Source organism: Diadema antillarum, unplaced genomic scaffold (genome assembly GCF_040938485.1).
Source record: "Diadema antillarum isolate AM-2024a unplaced genomic scaffold, OU_Dant_1.0 seq00001265_RagTag, whole genome shotgun sequence".
Lineage (NCBI taxonomy): Eukaryota > Metazoa > Echinodermata > Echinoidea > Diadematoida > Diadematidae > Diadema > Diadema antillarum.
Genome location: NW_027272047.1, coordinates 1,428,092 through 1,446,882, shown reverse-complemented (window position 1 = coordinate 1,446,882; position 18,791 = coordinate 1,428,092). Strand labels below are relative to the sequence as shown.

Genomic DNA, 18,791 nt, shown 5'->3' with positions numbered 1-18,791 from the left:
GTTAAATTCGAAACACACAAATTCCCTAAACCTACAGGTTCGTTAATTCGAACGTTTGTGGCGTTATTCCGAAGGTTCGTTATTCTGAAGATTCATGAATCCGAAAATGAAATTAACGGAACAATATACCTTCTGAATAACGAATCTTCGGACTAGAGAGCCTTCGGAATAACGAACATCGGAATAATAGCTACCGATGTGTAAGGTTGATGAAATTATTAAATAGCGACCAATGTCCAAAGTTGATTAGGTCATACCGTCCGACGTTAGTGATCGAGAAAACTATAAAGTAGCGGCTGATGTCGAAAGTTGATAAAATAAGGACAATTAAATCAAATAGGTATAGCGTCCATAATGTCGAGATCAAATAAAATTGAGCAGCAACGAAGTGTCGAAGGTTTATGCAATCAACTTGGTATCGCACGACGTCGAATGTTAAGCAAAATTATCTGATTTATCCGACATTTGTTTTAGCATTGTAAAGAGGCTAAAGTTACCGTTTTTCATTTCTGATCGCAAAAGCAATCATCCAACATTTACTAGTATTTTGACACCTTACGGAGCCGAATGTTACCGTTAATCATTTTCAAATGTTAAAGCAAACAACCGACATTCATTTTAGCATCTTACGGAGCTGAATGTTTTCCTTTTTTCATTTCCAAACGTGAAAGCAAACATCCGCTATTTATTTTAGCATCTAACTGAGCCGATTGATACCGTTAATCAGTTCCAAATGTAAAAGCAACAATCTGTTATTTATTTTAGCATCGTTCGGAGCAGAACATTACCGTTATTCATTTCCAAATTTAAAAGCAAACATCCGACAATCATTTTAGCATCGTACGGAGCCGAATGTTACTGTTTTTTTCATTTTGAACGTCAAGGCAGACATCAGACATTTACTTTACCATCAAACGCAGCTGAATGTTACCGTTCTTCATTTCGAAATGTAATAGCAAATATCCGACATTTATTTTATTATATGGAGCAGACTGTTACTGCTATTCACCTCCAAACGTAAAAAGCAATCATCTGCCATTTTCTGGGCATCTTCCGGAGCCAAATGTTATTGCTATTTACTTTCGAAAGTAAAAGCAAACACCCGACATCTGTTTAATCATCATACGGAGTTGAATATTAGTGTTATTAATTTCCGAACATCAAAGGGATCATTCGACATTTATTTTAGCATCTTCCGGAGCTGAATGTTATTGTTATTTACTTTTGAACGTAAAAGCAAACATCCGGCATTTATTTTTATCATCGTACAGAGTTGAATATTATTGTTATTCATTTCCGAACGTCAAAGCAAAGATCCGACATTTATTTTAGCATCTTCCGGAGCTGAATGTTATTGTTATTTACTTTTGAACGTAAAAGCAAACATCCGGCATTTATTTTTATCATCGTACAGAGTTGAATATTATTATTCATTTCCGAACGTCAAAGCAAAGATCCGACATTTATTTTAGCATCTTCCGGAGCTGAATGTTATTGTTATTTACTTTTGAACGTAAAAGCAAACATCCGGCATTTATTTTTATCATCGTACAGAGTTGAATATTATTGTTATTCATTTCCGAACGTCAAAGCAAAGATCCGACATTTATTTTGGCATCTTCCGGAGATGAATGTTATTGTTATTTACTTTTGAACGTAAAAGCAAACATCCGGCATTTATTTTTATCATCGTACAGAGTTGAATATTATTGTTATTCATTTCCGAACGTCAAAGCAAAGATCCGACATTTATTTTAGCATCTTCCGGAGATGAATGTTATTGTTATTTACTTTTGAACGTAAAAGCAAACATCCGGCATTTATTTTTATCATCGTACAGAGTTGAATATTATTGTTATTCATTTCCGAACGTCAAAGCAAAGATCCGACATTTATTTTGGCATCTTCCGGAGATGAATGTTATTGTTATTTACTTTTGAACGTAAAAGCAAACATCCGGCATTTATTTTTATCATCGTACAGAGTTGAATATTATTGTTATTCATTTCCGAACGTCAAAGCAAAGATCCGACATTTATTTTAGCATCTTCCGGAGCTGAATGTTATTGTTATTTACTTTTGAACGTAAAAGCAAACATCCGGCATTTATTTTTATCATCGTACAGAGTTGAATATTATTGTTATTCATTTCCGAACGTCAAAGCAAAGATCCGACATTTATTTTAGCATCTTCCGGAGATGAATGTTATTGCTATTTACTTCCGAAAGTAAAAGCAAACATCCGACATTTATTTAATCATCGTACGGAGTATTATTGTTATTCATTTCCAAACGTCGAAGGGATCATTCGACATTTGCTTTAGCATATTCGGGAGCTGAATGTTATGGTTATTATTTTACTTTCGAACGTAAAAGCAAACATCCGGCAAATTACTGATACTTTTCAAAAGATTTTCGCGGATCGATTTCAGCTAATTTCCTTCATGTAGCCGATGGTTGACGGGAGAGTTTGATTTTCATATCATTAATTCCGCGCTGGAGCGCTCGGGCAAATGCGGGTGTTTAGACGAGCGTGAAAGTGCGGGCGACTTCCCTCGTCTGTACGCGTCCAAACGCCCGCGTATTACCTAGTACGCCCGGACGAAAGGGCTTCCCGCATTTGCCCTAGGGGTTTTCGTGACGTTTCCCGCGGTCGGCACTGTAGGCCTACTGTAAAACCAGACACATTCCTAGCATAAAACTTTTGCAAATTCGAGCCGACTCCCTTTGTCACGGCATGAAACTTTCATGAATTGCAGACCATAAAAACATTACCAGCATGCTACATACATGTACAATGTATATTTTACTAGCATTCAATGCATTGTGAAGACAAAAACTTTAGTGTGTTACATGTATACATGTATTTGCAAAATTTGCAAAAGTTTTATGCATACAAAAATTGCTGGTTTTACAGTACAGGACACTGACACACAGACACACAGACACACACACACACACATACATGCACATTACAAAATTTGGACTGAAATGAGCTAGCTACTATAGTCATAAATCTCTTCAGGTGGAGTTCATCAAAGTCGTTTGGTTTGAGCCATCTTTTGTGAATAGGAATTGTAATCACAAGAAAGGCCTAAACACTAGAGTATGAAGAGCTAGGGTATCCGATAATCTCTGATGCTGCATGGTCAGCTTTAAGCCACAAACTCCCAGCTCCATAAATTCAATACACGATTCACCCTGTTCCTATATGCAGTGGGTTTCATTGAAGTAAATATGAATATAATTGCAGCTTAAAACACACACACACATACAACATACAGGCAGACATGCACACAAACACACTGGGAGGTTTACATGGTCGCCTTTAAGTGTGTCTTGGCGTATCACACGCCCCAAGGCCTCAGAGTGATCTGCATGCACGTCATCAAACGCTGAGCCTAGGTACCTACATTGTATCACAACACTCCGGCATGGGGGTGTAGCAGCAGTTTGAAGATTAGGAAAGTTCAGTACGACCCCAATAATACATAATTCACTGAAGACATTGCATGCCAATTGTACAGAAGCAAGAGAGATGATTACATATCATATACAATATAATCTTTACATACATTCCTTTAATCACAAAGATATAGAATTTGCTGCTGAACAATCGGAACACTACAAGCAGTGCTCCTGTTCAGCTCTTGAATAGCTGATAAGCCGTGCCGAGAAAGAAAAAAAAAAATGCGCTGATCATGACTTTGAAACAAAACTGCATTTAATACAACCTAACACAATGCATTCAGGGTCAAAGTTCATACACACAGGTATTGCGACCCAGGTCAATTGGTGATGAGAATGCATATGTTACCAGTGGTCACAATGACAAAAGAGATTTTATAGAAACGACAAACTAAATTTGCAAAGTGGGATTCTGGCATGACATGCTTTCAGAAGTGATACAGCGCTTCTAGCTAGGTTTGAACACATCTTCTGAATAATTTGCACATGAAACAACGGCTTCTGAAGAGTAGCGTACACGGTCATCCTCACTACAGTCAAGCCAGATATATGACTTGAGAGCAGGCTTTGATTAGCACAACATTATGATGCACAATGTACATGTACGTAAACGTTGTTTGAAAAGCACAGTCAGGAGTTTTAACACATCAAAAGAAAAGCTGACTTTTGTGTGAGCAGACATGTGTTTGGATTTTCAATATCACACTTGTACACATATCTTCTTCTTTTTACTCTACACTATATTCATGTCACAATGACGCTGTGAATGTGCCAGTATGTGTGTATGCAAGTGTGTGTGTGTGTTGCAGCATGTGGCTATATCTGACAATACATTGTAAATTCTTTCCTAGAACCGAGGAGGTATCACACATACTTCTTTGGTTGATCTTTTCTGACACTGCTTTTCTTTTAAATCATAATTACATATCCTTGTGGCAGTCTCCATAATGTGATCTCATGAAAAGCCTAATAAGGAGGTCTGCAATTACAACCGTACATGAGGGTTGAATAAAATATGCTTTTACCATGCCAGTACAAAATGTGGGAAAGTGTTTGAAATCAAAAAGGGAGCAGGTACATGTAGGGGAAAAACAATTCCACTGTACAATTGTAACACAATCAGTATTAACTCATACTCATATATTTATGACAAATGTTATTCCTAATGACCCGAAAGCTTGATCAAGGCCTGGCCATTGCTGCCGCTAATGGATGCGCTGCAAACTCCATGCAATGAAAATCTTCAAAAGAAAAGAAGTTCCATACATTCTAGAGACCATTACTGTCCCTAGGCAAACAAACCCAAAAGAAAACAGTGAATTTTCAAAAAGGGCTCATGCTGCATTTGTGTAATTTCTTTGAAACATGCAACAGTAATAACTCCTGGTACAGTTCAGATCTTTGAGATGAATTTTACTACACAACACTAAGCTCACATCCAAATCAGACTCTAATGAAGGTTGAAGAACTTGACAAGTAAATCTAATGTACTATAGTGAGTAGCCCACATTAAATTTTAGTCCTACTGTACAAGCTACAAGGACATATGTATATTCTTACTTGGGGAAATAAAACTGAGTTGCTAGGAGACTTTTTGTAGCACTGGGATGCAGATTAAATACATGCATTCAGGTTCACAGTTCTGGCAGATTCATAGCAACTTGGTTCCAATAATGTTGCAAACTGAAAAAAATAATCAAATAAACTTTTCTTTTCTTCCTCACTCCATATACAAAGTGAAACATAAACAGAAATAAAGAAAAAAGAGAGAAAAATGCTCATGGAAGAAGTCATGTGACCATTCAAACTAAAATACCTGACCATTACACATGAAATACAACATTCAGTATTTTCTAAACGTTCCAAATGTGTCAACAAGACACACAGGGATATATGTACAATAAGAAGAGAATAACTGTTAACTTACAAACCATATTTAGTGTCCATATTTATTTTCTCTGTTTATCATTCGCACAATGATGACAAAAAGAAATTAAGAAATTTAACAATGTCGCTCACGACAAAAGAATATATAAAGTAGAATGTACATGACATTTACAACAACATATTGTTTATATCAACGCACTATTTTACTTGTACATTGCATCGATGGTAAAGGTGACTTGTTTTACCATTAGTATAGGATTAAATACAGTATGAACTTCAGGCTTTCTATCTATGCCTCTCTCTGATATTCTAAACAATACTATATCATTGATTAACTACTCACCCTTGAAAATAGTCCTCGATATACAGTGTACTTAACTTAGATTTCAAATTGCATCATTCTTTTATTTTAATGTCAACAAGCAGCAGACAGGGGAATTGGAACCAATGGCTATGACGGCATATGTTCACGAAATTCATTTCAATACACCCAAAGACATCCATATTAAGGTACGCATAATGAAAGGTGGGGGGGGGGGGGGGAAACAAAACTATGGAGAGACAATATCAGCAGATGTGAACTTTCCACAGTAAGAGAACACATCCCCTCTCTCTGCTTACAACAGTATGTACCTACAAGCTTGTGATCAAGAGATGATGTGTGAAATAGATGGTGCATCGTTACATTGCTCACAAAGTACAATATCAAAGCAACTGAAAACCAAACAACCAAGGACCAGCTGTTGTAATATGCCCTGATAATACTGTACATGTATACGCCATATATTCTGCGAGGCTTAAATTTTTCAGCGAAATCCGCAAGTCCGGTTCTAGTCATGAAATTTACTATAACATGCAAATACACTAACGCTGAACCTGACATGAATATGATGTGCATGGATACATTTCTTTATCCACTGGTAAGCTCCCCAATTGCAAATCTAATCTCTCGCTATAAAAATGTTGGGAAGTCCCGACTCGCGAAAAAATAAGATCTCCTATATATCATGGCTTGTACAGTAGTAGAAAGCAGAGTTTGATCGGCCTCCGAGATGGAGATTATCCAATCATGCGTCGAGATTACCCAACCACGCATCGAGCAGTGCATGGATATACCGAAAATCGAGGAAATCTCCCCTGGACTTCAAATCAAAACAAAAGAATGACGGCATCACGACATTGAATCTGAAACCACGTCTGTCATGAAGTAATTTTTGTCAAAATTTCGATAAAATGCCATCCCATAAAACATGCACCAGGCAGTTTGACAAGAGATAGAGAGAGAGGAAAGGAAAATATATAAATGAATTTGCTATTTTGTTTCATCTACAGACAATGCATTGTGCATGTGTTCACACCTTTGCAGCAAAGCATATGTTATACTGCTTGCTGTGTGTCATCTCATTGTCAATTTTACCGACCACACTGACATATAGAATAATAAACCTGTACGAGACCAAGAGATGATGAGATATGTTACGAGTGTACTTAAATTTCATTTTCGAGTGAAGCACGCTAGAAGCTGATCCTATCATACGGAGAGGCAGCGTTCAAAGTATGTGTTGCCTACGTAGCCACCCCGCATCGACTTCATCACGTTCTGCTCGAAGAGCCGTCGGTTGTGTTGGAGCACCTCGGCCGCCTCTTTGTTCAGGGGGTCCTCTGGGTTGGGTTCCTGCGGGATGCAGAGAAAAATTTGCCTGTAATCAGCCCAATTATTCTACTGTCGATATTCTCTGCACTGAAATAGCATTCAATGGGCAGATGAATTCCAAATACGTGTGTGGACTGAGTGAATGCAGCAATAATAGAAGAACACATCAGTGAAAGTTTGAGGAAAATTTGACAACCTATTCGAAAGGTATGAATCTTTGTAACTTGGTGCAGCTATCACCGTTAAATCTATTTTTCACAGCAATTCCTAGAATGGCAAGTTGTTGAATAAAATATTTGTAAGACCATGGACATTTACAATGCACATTATTGGAAGATCTCTTAATGATCTGGATGTAGATAACAGAAAAGGTAATTTATTAACCCCCCCCCCCAAAAAAAAAAAAACAAGGCAATCGCCAAATTGTGTCTCGCCCATTCGCGTACAAGGAATTAATATTTTTTAAAACTCCCAGAAGTTAATTGACCTGCTTATGACCTTTGACCGTGTGGTGACCTTCAACACCCTAAGGGACATTTACCATCCAAGTCTGGTCACAAACGGACAAAGGGATCGAAAGTAATGAGCCATAATCGAAACGCGCCATAAAAACTTAACATTGGGCCCTAAAAATTTGTTGACCTCTTTCTGTGACCTTTGACCTTGTGATGACCTGTAACTCCCCAAGGGACATCTACCGTCCAAGTTTGGTCACAAACGGACATAGGGATCAAAAGTTATGAGCCACAATCAAAACGCGCCCTAAAAACATAACATTGGGCCCTAAAACTTTGTTGACCCCTGTCTGTGACCTTTGATCTTGTGACGACCTTCATCTCCCCAAGGGACATCTTCCATCCAAGTTTGGTCACATACGGACAAAGGGATCAAAAGTTATGAGCCATAAACGAAATGCGCCCTAAAAACTTAACATTGGGCCCTAAAAGTTTGTTGACCCGTCTGTAACCTTTGACCTTGTGGTTAACTTCAACTTCCCAAGAGACATCTACCATCACCCAAGTTTGATTGCCATTGTAGCAACATGTGCTGAGTTACGTGTGATAAGAGAGTCTTGCAAGTAAACTTTAACGTATGACCTCAAATGACCTTTGACCTTATCATGTGACCTCTTACGGCACCATAACATGAAGGTACCCCCAGTGCATCCATCACCCAAGTTTGATTGCCATTGTAGCAACATGTGTCGAGTTACATGTGATATTGAGAGTCTTGCAAGTAAACTTTAACGTATGACTTCAAATGACCTTTGACCTTATCCTGTGACCTCCAATAGCACCATAACAAGAAGGCACCCCCAGTGCATCTATGACCCAAGTTAGGTTGTAATCCAAGCAACTTATGTGAAGTTATTTGTCAAAAGAGAGTCTTGCAGGTAAACTTTAACATAGAAAAGAGAGTCTTGCACATACTCTTTTAATATATGACCTCAAATGACCTTTGACATCACCACATGACCTCTGACAACACCATAACATGAAGATACCCCTAGTGCTTCTATCACCCAAGTGTGGCTGCCATTGCTGTAACAGTTGCCAAGTTATGCATCATAAGAGAGTCTTGCAGGTAAACTTTAACATTTGTGACGGACGACGGACGGACGACGGACGGACGACGGACGGACGCCATTTGGATCCCTTAGTCTCGCCTTCACCTCCGGTGGGCGAGACAAAAAGCACTGTCTTCAAGCTTTATGATTTACAGTAAACAGCCAGAAGATAGTCTGCTATGTCACACTCCAGTTCAATAACAATTTACTTGTAAATCTAATCATTACATGTACACTGTATAACGTAGGAGTGAGTCTTCATATAAAGTAGGAGTATGTGTAAGTCTCCATGATGCAAAACAAAGAATTTTTCTTGCAAGAAATAATAGCAGCATTAACATCTGATCTTAGATAATATACTGTGTGTACAGTGCACTCCCCTTATAACCAACACAGATGTAATGAAATTCTGGTTACAACGATGTAAAAATTCAGACTGCAACATTATCCGCTCTATGTTTTTTTTATTATTTATTTGTACGGTTATAAACGAAAGCAAACTGCCGGTCCCAAGGACTTCATTATAAACGGGAGTCCACTGTAATGAGGTCATACTCACCAAGAAAAGATACTGTAAACCATAGATTATTGAGTTTATCGTTAAAACTGGCTTCCAGTCTTCCCTGTGATGGTGAGAAAGAAAAGAAGGAAATCAAATACAATAATTAAATCTGTATAGCACTCTTTATATAAACTATGATTTTTATAGAACTTTCCTCACATCATCATCTCTAAGTGCAGAGCTGCTAATTTATACATGTACTCTACCACGCTGCAATAAAAAACTTGTCTGCTGACACTTTTAATCAAAACAATTCACAGAATTTTCAATCTTTGCTCTTCAAAAAAAAATCTAGAATCTAAAAAAAAAAAGTTTGCATGCTCCACAGTGAGTGAAGATACTGTGACTGCAAGGAATACCCAGTTTATGTTTTGGAATATTAACAAAAACATTGACAGCTATATTGATATAATCAATGCTCACTCCTAAAATTTCATGTGCAGTAAAGCTTTTCTTTTAAGTGCGCAAAGAAGAAACAACATTTTCTTTTCAAAGATCTTTTTTTTTTTTAAGGGTATTTCTGAGATTAAATTCAAGAGGGATGTTAAATAAAGTGTGACTTTGTGTGAGTGGAATCCCGTCAGAAAGCGACTTCTAGGTATCTGTCAGACTAAGTTCAGGTGCTGTGCTGCAAAGGGAATGACCAATATATCTTTTGTGGGTTTAATACAGACTGCACATTTGAAATCTGCCTCCATCGTTTCATTAAATAAAGCCTCTTTGCCATTGTAACTTCACTGATACATGGACACTCCCATTGAATGTGGCATCTGACCGGGTCAATGGAACATTGAATCTCCTCCTTCAAGTGTATTGAGACAGATACTGTACATAGTATTGCCTTCCATCATCATTCTCATGATTTTAGTAACTGCTGTAAATTGCCTGAAATATTTTGTGTACTAACTCTGTGGCAACCTCACTGAGGCTTGGACAGGCTGATTAGACACAGCATCTGACCCCTTTGATGAAACATTGGGTACGTTTGAGCAGTCTCCTGAAATGTACTGAACCATACCATACATGTACCTGTGCTGGAGGAGGGCTGGAACGCCCTCAATTATAGTGTAGCGTACCGTACCATACCATACTGGGCTAAAAGAGGATCACTTCCCAATATGCTCCAAAGGCATACCAGAATGAGAAGAATGCAACTAACGCACACTACTTCAAAATAATGCAAAGAGTTGATTATCTTTGCCAGGGACACGTGCATGTACAGGTTGTAGCTTTATGCCTATTTAAAGCGCTCCAGATGCATGGCCCTGTTGCTACAGAATGTGCTACCCTTCTGACTCGAGTCCCAAAATAACTCATTATGTATTCTTTCTGATTCCTTTCTCCACAGAGCGTTTTGACGCTCCCAATCTGGCGTGGTGTGGTACGGTACACCTTGGTTTGGTCTCGTTCAGTTCACTTTTTAGCACTCAAATGCGGCCACTGAATCTCCTCACCTAAGTATATTGAGACAGACATTGCCTTCCAGGTCTATGTTGGGGTGGTACACCATGGTTTCACATTTGACCTTGGGTGCATCATGTGGATATCCTGCTCCAACCTGGAATGAAACAAATCCCATGCAAAATGAACACTTGATACAGGGAAACGCCATTATATGAAGCTTGCTCATAACATGTACACAACATGAGGTAATGCTCTTAAGAAGGTGAATTTCCCTTAAGTACAATGTACATGTACACCGTATTGTGTGTACACCCTATTGTGTGTACACCCCTCCTTGTATGGTACTATGGGAGCTGTTGATACCACGAGCTGACCACTGCTTTTCACTTTGGAAGAATGGTGAGGGTTTTTTTTTGTGTGTGTGCGTCTGTAAGTTTATGAAAATCTGTCAGTTTCTTGATCAAATAGCATGGAAAACGTTGATATCTGCTGGAAAGGCTTCTTGTATGGAACTATGGGAACTGTTGATACCACGAGCTGACCACTGCTTTTCACTTTGGAAGAATGGTGAGGGGTTTTTTTTGTGTGTGTGCGTCTGTAAGTTTATGAAAATCTGTCAGTTTCTTGATCAAACAGCATGGAAAACGTTGATATCTGCTGGAAAGGCTTCTTGTATGGTACTATGGGAGCTGTTGATACCACGAGCTGACCACAGCTTTTCACTGTGGAAGAATGGTGAGGGTTTTGTGTGTGTGTGTGTGTGTCTGAAAGTTTATGAAAATCTGTCAGTTTCTTGATCAAATAGCATGGAAAACGTTGATATCTGCTGGAAAGGCTTCTTGTACGGTACTATGGGAACTGTTGATACCACGAGCTGACCACTGCTTTTCACTTTGGAAGAATGGTGAGGGTTTTGTGTGTGTGTGTGTGTGTCTGAAAGTTTATGAAAATCTGTCAGTTTCTTGATCAAATAGCATGGAAAACGTTGATATCTGCTGGAAAGGCTTCTTGTATGGTACTATGGGAACTGTTGATACCACGAGCTGACCACTGCTTTTCACTTTGGAAGAATGGTGAGGGTTTTTTTTGTGTGTGTGCGTCTGTAAGTTTATGAAAATCTGTCAGTTTCTTGATCAAATAGCATGGAAAACGTTGATATCTGCTGGAAAGGCTTCTTGTATGGTACTATGGGAGCTGTTGATACCACGAGCTGACTACTGCTTTTCACTTTGGGAGAAATATTGCTATTTGTTATTACATTTTGTGTGTGTGTGTGTGTGTGTGTGTGTCAGTGTCTGTAAGTATGATGAAAATCTGTCAGTTTCTTGATCAAATAGCATGGAAAACGTTGATATCTGCTGGAAAGGCTTCTTGTATGGTACTATGGGAACTGTTGATACCACGAGCTGACTACTGCTTTTCACTTTGGGAGAATGGTGAGGGTTGTGTGTGTGTGTGTGTGTGTGTGTGTGTGCATCTGTAAGTTTATGAAAATCTGTCAGTTTCTTGATCAAATAGCATGGAAAACGTTGATATCTGCTGGAAAGGCTTCTTGTATGGTACTATGGGAACTGTTGATACCACGAGCTGACCACTGCTTTTCACTTTGGAAGAATGGTGAGGGGTTTTTTTTGTGTGTGTGCGTCTGTAAGTTTATGAAAATCTGTCAGTTTCTTGATCAAATAGCATGGAAAACGTTGATATCTGCTGGAAAGGCTTCTTGTATGGTACTATGGGAGCTGTTGATACCACGAGCTGACCACTGCTTTTCACTTTGGAAGAATGGTGAGGGTTTTGTGTGTGTGTGTGTGTGTGTCTGAAAGTTTATGAAAATCTATCAGTTTCTTGATCAAATAGCATGGAAAACGTTGATATCTGCTGGAAAGGCTTCTTGTATGGTACTATGGGAACTGTTGATACCACGAGCTGACTACTGCTTTTCACTTTGGGAGAATGGTGAGGGTTGTGTGTGTGTGTGTGTGTGTGTGCGTCTGTAAGTTTACGAAAATCTGTCAGTTTCTTGATCAAATAGCATGGAAAACGTTGATATCTGCTGGAAAGGCTTCTTGTATGGTAATATGGGAGCTGTTGATACCACGAGCTGACTACTGCTTTTCACTTTGGGAGAAATATTACTATTTGTTATTACATTTTGTGTGTGTGTGTGTGTGTGTGTCAGTGTCTGTAAGTATGATGAAAATCTGGGTCAGTTTCTTGATCAAATAGCATGGAAAACATTGATATCTGCTGGAAAGGTGATGTTGGATCCTGGAATTTACTTCTTTTGTTACTACACAGTAGTCACACTATAGTGATACTCTTTCATCATATTTTATTGAATAAACACTCCAAAAGTTACTACATGTGTAGACATGTAAATGTATTATGTCATATGGTTCACAATCCTTTAAGAAGTTAAAAGCTGTAGAAACTATAAATCAACTATTATAATTGTTCTATACACAATCATATTTCAGAAGCATAATATTTCATGAATCTGAATCTGTAGTACAATTTTGTAAGTGGTTAACTTACACAGACAGTGAATGAACAAAACCCTATTGTAGGTAATTTCATTTTCAAGAAGGAAAGTCTGGCAATTTACAAAACCCTCATAGGAACAGTTAGTGGTATTCCAACACCAAAGACTCACCTTGAAGCTGAAAACAAATCTGCCATTTTTGTAGAAGCCCTGCAGGATGTTAAGAATTGAATATGAATTTAGAATTAAACAAAGGATGCCAATGTCAAAGCAATAACTGTAAATCAGCTGTATCAAAAGTCTAAGGAAGTCTTTTTGTCTTAAAGGAAATGCAAAACTATACACACTGCAATTTCTGTACACACTTTCTCATACTGTAGCATGCCTGGTTTAAAAAAAAAAATGGTTATCATCAAACAAAGGTTTGTGGACTTAATCATATGGGACACTGACAAAAAAGTCTTTGCTTTATAGTATAAGACTGAATGTGTAGCAGAGAAAGGTCAACAAGATACAAAACCTTTGTGTAACTCTTCAAAATTGTCCTTTTTTTCCCCCCAGTTAACAACAAATACAAGGACTAGAGGGTCTTTTTTATTAAAAAAAAAAGAACTCCATACTACCTTCTAGCACTAGATAATAAATAGAGTCTTCAGTGGTACGAAAACACAAACAGAGCCCTCTTTTTATTCAAGATATCACATAATTTCTCCCATTCGGGTATATTTCATCCTTCCTGTATTTTTCTTTTTTCTTATCAAAAGGGGGGGGGGGAAAAGAGAGGGGAAGAGCTATTGTAGAAGATGAAAGGAAAAAAAAAGGCTACAAAGTAACATGACTTTCTCGTGCAAATGCCTGCATTGTACGACAATAAAAAGCTCTGACGCAAGTTCTAGTCCTTAGGGAAGACGGATGCCAACTCTACGGTCAAGAGTCGGAGGCTGGTTTCCTGGGCGATGGACAAGGAGGATCCTTACCTCGTCCGGTGAGATGATGAGCTTGAAATTCAGGAAATCATCCTGGTCTGGGAAGTTCATCTGACATGTTTTTGGTAGATTCAAGTCATTGAGATCTAGGATCATGAGGGAAGTTGTACAGACGAGAAGAAAAAACATGTATCATGTTTCAACTTTCATAGCAGTATCAATTCAAAGAAACAGCAAGAATGCACACTTACAAGTAGGAAGATTTACTGACATGGCAAATTAGGATGGATGAAGCAAAGTTACAGAAATTTAGCTCATAGAATAAGGAAAGTCCGATAATGAAACTAAGGATGCCATACACTTTCTACAGTATGTACAACAATTAATACTTTCAACATGAAAACCAGCTAGACTAAAATGTTGATTGAATTTAGAGGCAGCTTAAATTCTTCCATTAAGTGCAGCTTCATGCTTGAATATTATGCACTGTACTTCAACTTGCATCATATCATTGATTAAGATGTTAATTTTTCATGGTATCTTATACACAAGTTGTACTTTAACATTTTCATAATGTACAAGGTTAACAAGTACATGGTATCTGATCTCTATACAATGCAAGTATTGGTGTAGACTTTTTAAAGGCTGTTGTCAGGCTATCACTCAGATTAATTCTTTCACTTTTCGCTCAAGTCAGTTATGCATTTGAGATAATTTGTTGATTTCAGTTTATTATCAATATGCCCTCCTTAATAATCTGTTCCTTGTTTGTTCCATAAAGACAAAAGATGAAAGGTTAGCCATGTGGCACACTTCTGTCAAGGCTGTGTAGATCTAGAGTATCTACAGTGTATAGTTAGTCCCTGATTTACTGCTAAACACAGCCCGAATGCTGAACGCGAAGCTCCAACACTCCACTGTGTACAAGGAGCAGAGCTACCAAGTCTCACGCATTCTGCGTGAGACTCATGCATTTAGGGGCCATCTCACGATCTCACGCATGGCACCCATTTTTCTCACGCATTGGGCGAAGTCTGCAACTTGGGCCTATGATAATGAGCATAGCTCACAAGATTAAAGTGATAGTTGCAAATAATAAAATAAGTAAAAAATAGTCACTTAAGTATGCATCTGATCGCACCATTAAGAGCTAAAAATTGAAAAAGCTCCCTACCTTGGGAGGCCACAGGGGGGGGGGGAAAACCCCTCCCACACCCTTGCTCGCGCACACATTCGCATGCCGAGATGCCGAGTCATGAAAATCTCACTCATAATTTTTTTTTGAACTTGGCATCCCTGAAGGAGCGCCCCGCGGTTAGTCCCTGATATGAATCATTCATTGATGCATTGTACACATGAATAATGTACACTCATACAGCTGTACACACAGAAACTCGTAATCGTGTTCTAGTATTGAAATTTTTACCCCGGAGGCTGGAATCTACTATTTCTAAAGCGAAAACAATTTCACATACAACAGAGCTACCAAGTCTAACGCATTCTGCGTGAGACTCAAGCATGGTCTGTCTCACGATCTCACGCATGACACCAATTTTTCTCACGCATTGGGAGCATAGCTTGAAGGATTAAAGTGAGAGTTGCAATTGAAGGTATATTTCCCTTTTGTCTTTCAAAATACATGCAAGTAAAAAATAGTCACCTACATTTTGTAAGTATGCACCTGATCGCACCATTAAGAGCTAAAAATTGAAAAAGCTCCCTACCGTGGGAGGGGGGAACGGAAAAACCCCTCCCACAGCCTCACTCGGGTGCACATTTGCGCGCCGAGATGCCGAGTCATGAAAATCTCACTCATAAAATTGTTTTTAACTTGGCATCCCTGATACAATCATCAAGCAAACCCAGTATTTTTAACGCAACGGTTTAGATTTTATAAACGTTAACGTTAGGCCTATAGCCAAAAATGCACGCTTACAACCCTTGGCCTTGCATCTAGCATCTTTCACCATATAACAGATCCCGAATGTCTAGCAATGTAAATTTTATTCTGAAAACTGGCTGCCCGTAACCCACCATAAAAGATTAGTTAGACGGTCTAGAACTCTACCGTTAACTGTCTTTTACTGACTTTTCGACTTTTAACGTTAGAGACAGTGACGAGTGAGTCACACAGGGGCAGTGTCACAGTGCAAAGAAATGGACTGAGCTGATATTAACTGATGTTACCATTCATTCATTGTTAATGTGTGTCCAATTCATTGACGCGACGACATGACCAATTCAAAGAAAAGACATATCTAAAATAACTACCGGTATATTTTCTAAGCCCTGCCTCAAAGCAGGACTTTGTCTACGAAATCTATGCATGCTGTCACTGGGAAACCCCTGCCCTGCATCCTGCCCAGCTCAGCGCACTTTGAATCATCCAAAAACTATATCGTCACCTTTCTGTATTCGGAGATACGCAGCTGACGGTCTTTTCTGTGATCCCGTCGATTTGCCCGACGCCTCGCCATCCTTTTTCTGCTGTTTCAATGAAAATAATCTAATCATCGTGCATTCCAATGACGTGTCCTATCCCTCCTTTATAACTTAAAGTCCAGTTTCTGAAAAAATCCGGTGGGATTTTCGATTATGCAGCCTCCCGATCCAAATGTCGTTCACAACATACTGCCATCCATTGCGTTGCCAGCAGTTCCGCCTATTGTTATTATGCTGTGTACTTTACAGTGCAGAAAGTACCATAGACATCCCCCGTCATGCATATGCCGTACAGTACAGATCGCGCGTGTGCTGTCAAAACAGTATGAGTGCTGCACGGTCTGTCGTACGAACCGTGCCATTATCAGGACATTCCACACAGTGATGCAATGTGTGAACATTACTTCCCCTTCGTGTGCTGTGTCAAAGTTCACACGGGCGGGATGACGCACGCGTAATGCACGTGTGCACATCATTGCAGGCGCTAGGCGGCCACAACGCCAGGCTAGGCAAGGCAGTGTGATCAAGTTTGACGGCTGTACATGACCGTACAGACACTGGACAGTCAGCTGACAAGTAAAATTATGCGAAATACTAACGTTAGTTATCAACACAAAGATATGAATAAAGAAGACAAAAATACAGTGGCGGATCCAGAGGGGGCGCACCAGGCACGCGCCCTATGCCCTCTTCATCCGTCCCTGAAGTAATGAGTATAGGCCTAGTACAATCTACTAAAAGTTACTCATCTACGCATGTAGGCCTATTACTTTGTTTCTTCTTCTTCTTCTTCTTATTATTATTATTATTATTTTTTTTTTTTTAGCGGGGGTTAAACTTCTCCATGTTAAAGGGACTGTACAGTACTGGTTGAGGTGAAGATTCAGGTTTATCACCATTTTTTGGTGAGATAATGAGAAACATCTTATGAAATATAATGAGCATGTAATTTCAAGAATTAAGGATTCAACATTTCATTTGATGAAAATTGTCCTTGAAATGGCTGAGATATCCAAAAAAAAAAGCGATCCTAATAAAATTGACAGGCCACGACTTTTATTAGGACTTCTTTGTTTTACCTTGCTTTTGGATACCTCGATTATTTCAAAACCGATTTTCATCGTAATAAACTTTCGATTCCCCTTAAGAATTGTATTCTCTTTAACATTTCATAGAGTGCAGTTTCTAAATATCTTGCAAAACGTTAAAAGCTGAATCCTCACCTCAACCAGTATACTGTACAGTCCTTTTAAGACTGACTTCATGATAAATGAGCATAAAAACGAAATGAACAAGTTGGCCGAACTTTCATTAAAGGAAACCAAAACCCAAAGAGAAGTGTGGATTGAGTGAAAGCAGTAACATTTAAATAGTAGAACACATCAGTGAAAGTTTGAGGAAAATTGGACAATTCGTTCAAAAGTTATGAATACAAAGTTTTGGTGTTGGAACCGCTGGATGAGGAGACTTCTAGAGGTTATGACGTCATGTGTGGACAACTGTATAAAGAAAATATAAAGGAAAACTCAACATAATATTATATGCTTTCACTTTTCTATAGCTGTAACGATAGAGCACTTTAAAACCGCTTTCATAAAGCAGGGGGGATAATCAGGGCCATATACCCTTAACATTATGTCAGTATCAAGTTGATGGAATGTGTAATTTTCATGAATAATGAATTTTTGTTGAATTCCCTTCTTTATAATTTGTCCACACATGACATCATAACCTCTAGTAGCCATTTTCCTCATCCAGCGGTTCCCAGCACCAAAACTATAAAAATATAACTTTTGCATCCCTTGTCCGATTTTCCTCAAACTTTCACTAATTTTGTATTCTACTATAATGTTGCTGCTTTCGCTCAATCCACATTTCTCTTTGGGGTTTTGGTTTTAAACTTATGCCTTTAAACTTGGATGCGATGTAGGAAATAATAGATAGGGCCTATGTCTTCTTCAGTAGGCCTATCACATGTATTGTTTTCTACAAACATCTCGAAACAGTGACAGCTGACAAAGACATTCATGCTCATGTGGTGATGACGTCATAATCGATCTGACGTCACGATGTCTTCCATCAAATTACCCATCAAATAATTTCTTATCACTTCAAAAAAAAAAAAAAGAACTGCGATCTCTGTATCATTTTTTTTTCTACGTCATGATGCAATTTCTATGAAGCTATAGCAGGACTTTTAGGAGGTAAAAGGCAATGGTCGTTTTATTCTGTCTAAAAACCTACACTACCTGCCTGGGACCTATACTCAACAAGCTTTGCTTTGAAGTAGGTTCCATCGTATTTATCTTTGCATTCTTTACTTTGATTGAAAATAACACTTCGACCGCTATGTACTATTAGCATTACCCTAGTTCTAAAAAATCTTCACTGGCTACCAG

The 18,791-nt window shown here is 38.6% G+C and overlaps 1 protein-coding gene across 1 annotated transcript; it reads right to left on the bottom strand.

Annotated features, from left to right (window-relative positions):
• Nucleotides 1-5,896: 5,896 nt before the first annotated feature.
• On the bottom strand, nt 5,897-16,522 carry LOC139745438 (NEDD8-conjugating enzyme Ubc12-like). The gene is made up of 6 exons (XM_071655825.1): nt 16,356-16,522; nt 14,002-14,096; nt 13,196-13,234; nt 10,593-10,696; nt 9,136-9,199; nt 5,897-7,030 (listed from the first exon to the last, which is right to left on the bottom strand). The coding sequence occupies exons 1-6, from the start codon at nt 16,462-16,464 to the stop codon at nt 6,887-6,889; spliced, it is 555 nt and encodes a 184-aa protein (XP_071511926.1). The 5' UTR covers nt 16,465-16,522; the 3' UTR covers nt 5,897-6,886.
• Between the last annotated feature and the right edge of the window lie 2,269 nt (nt 16,523-18,791).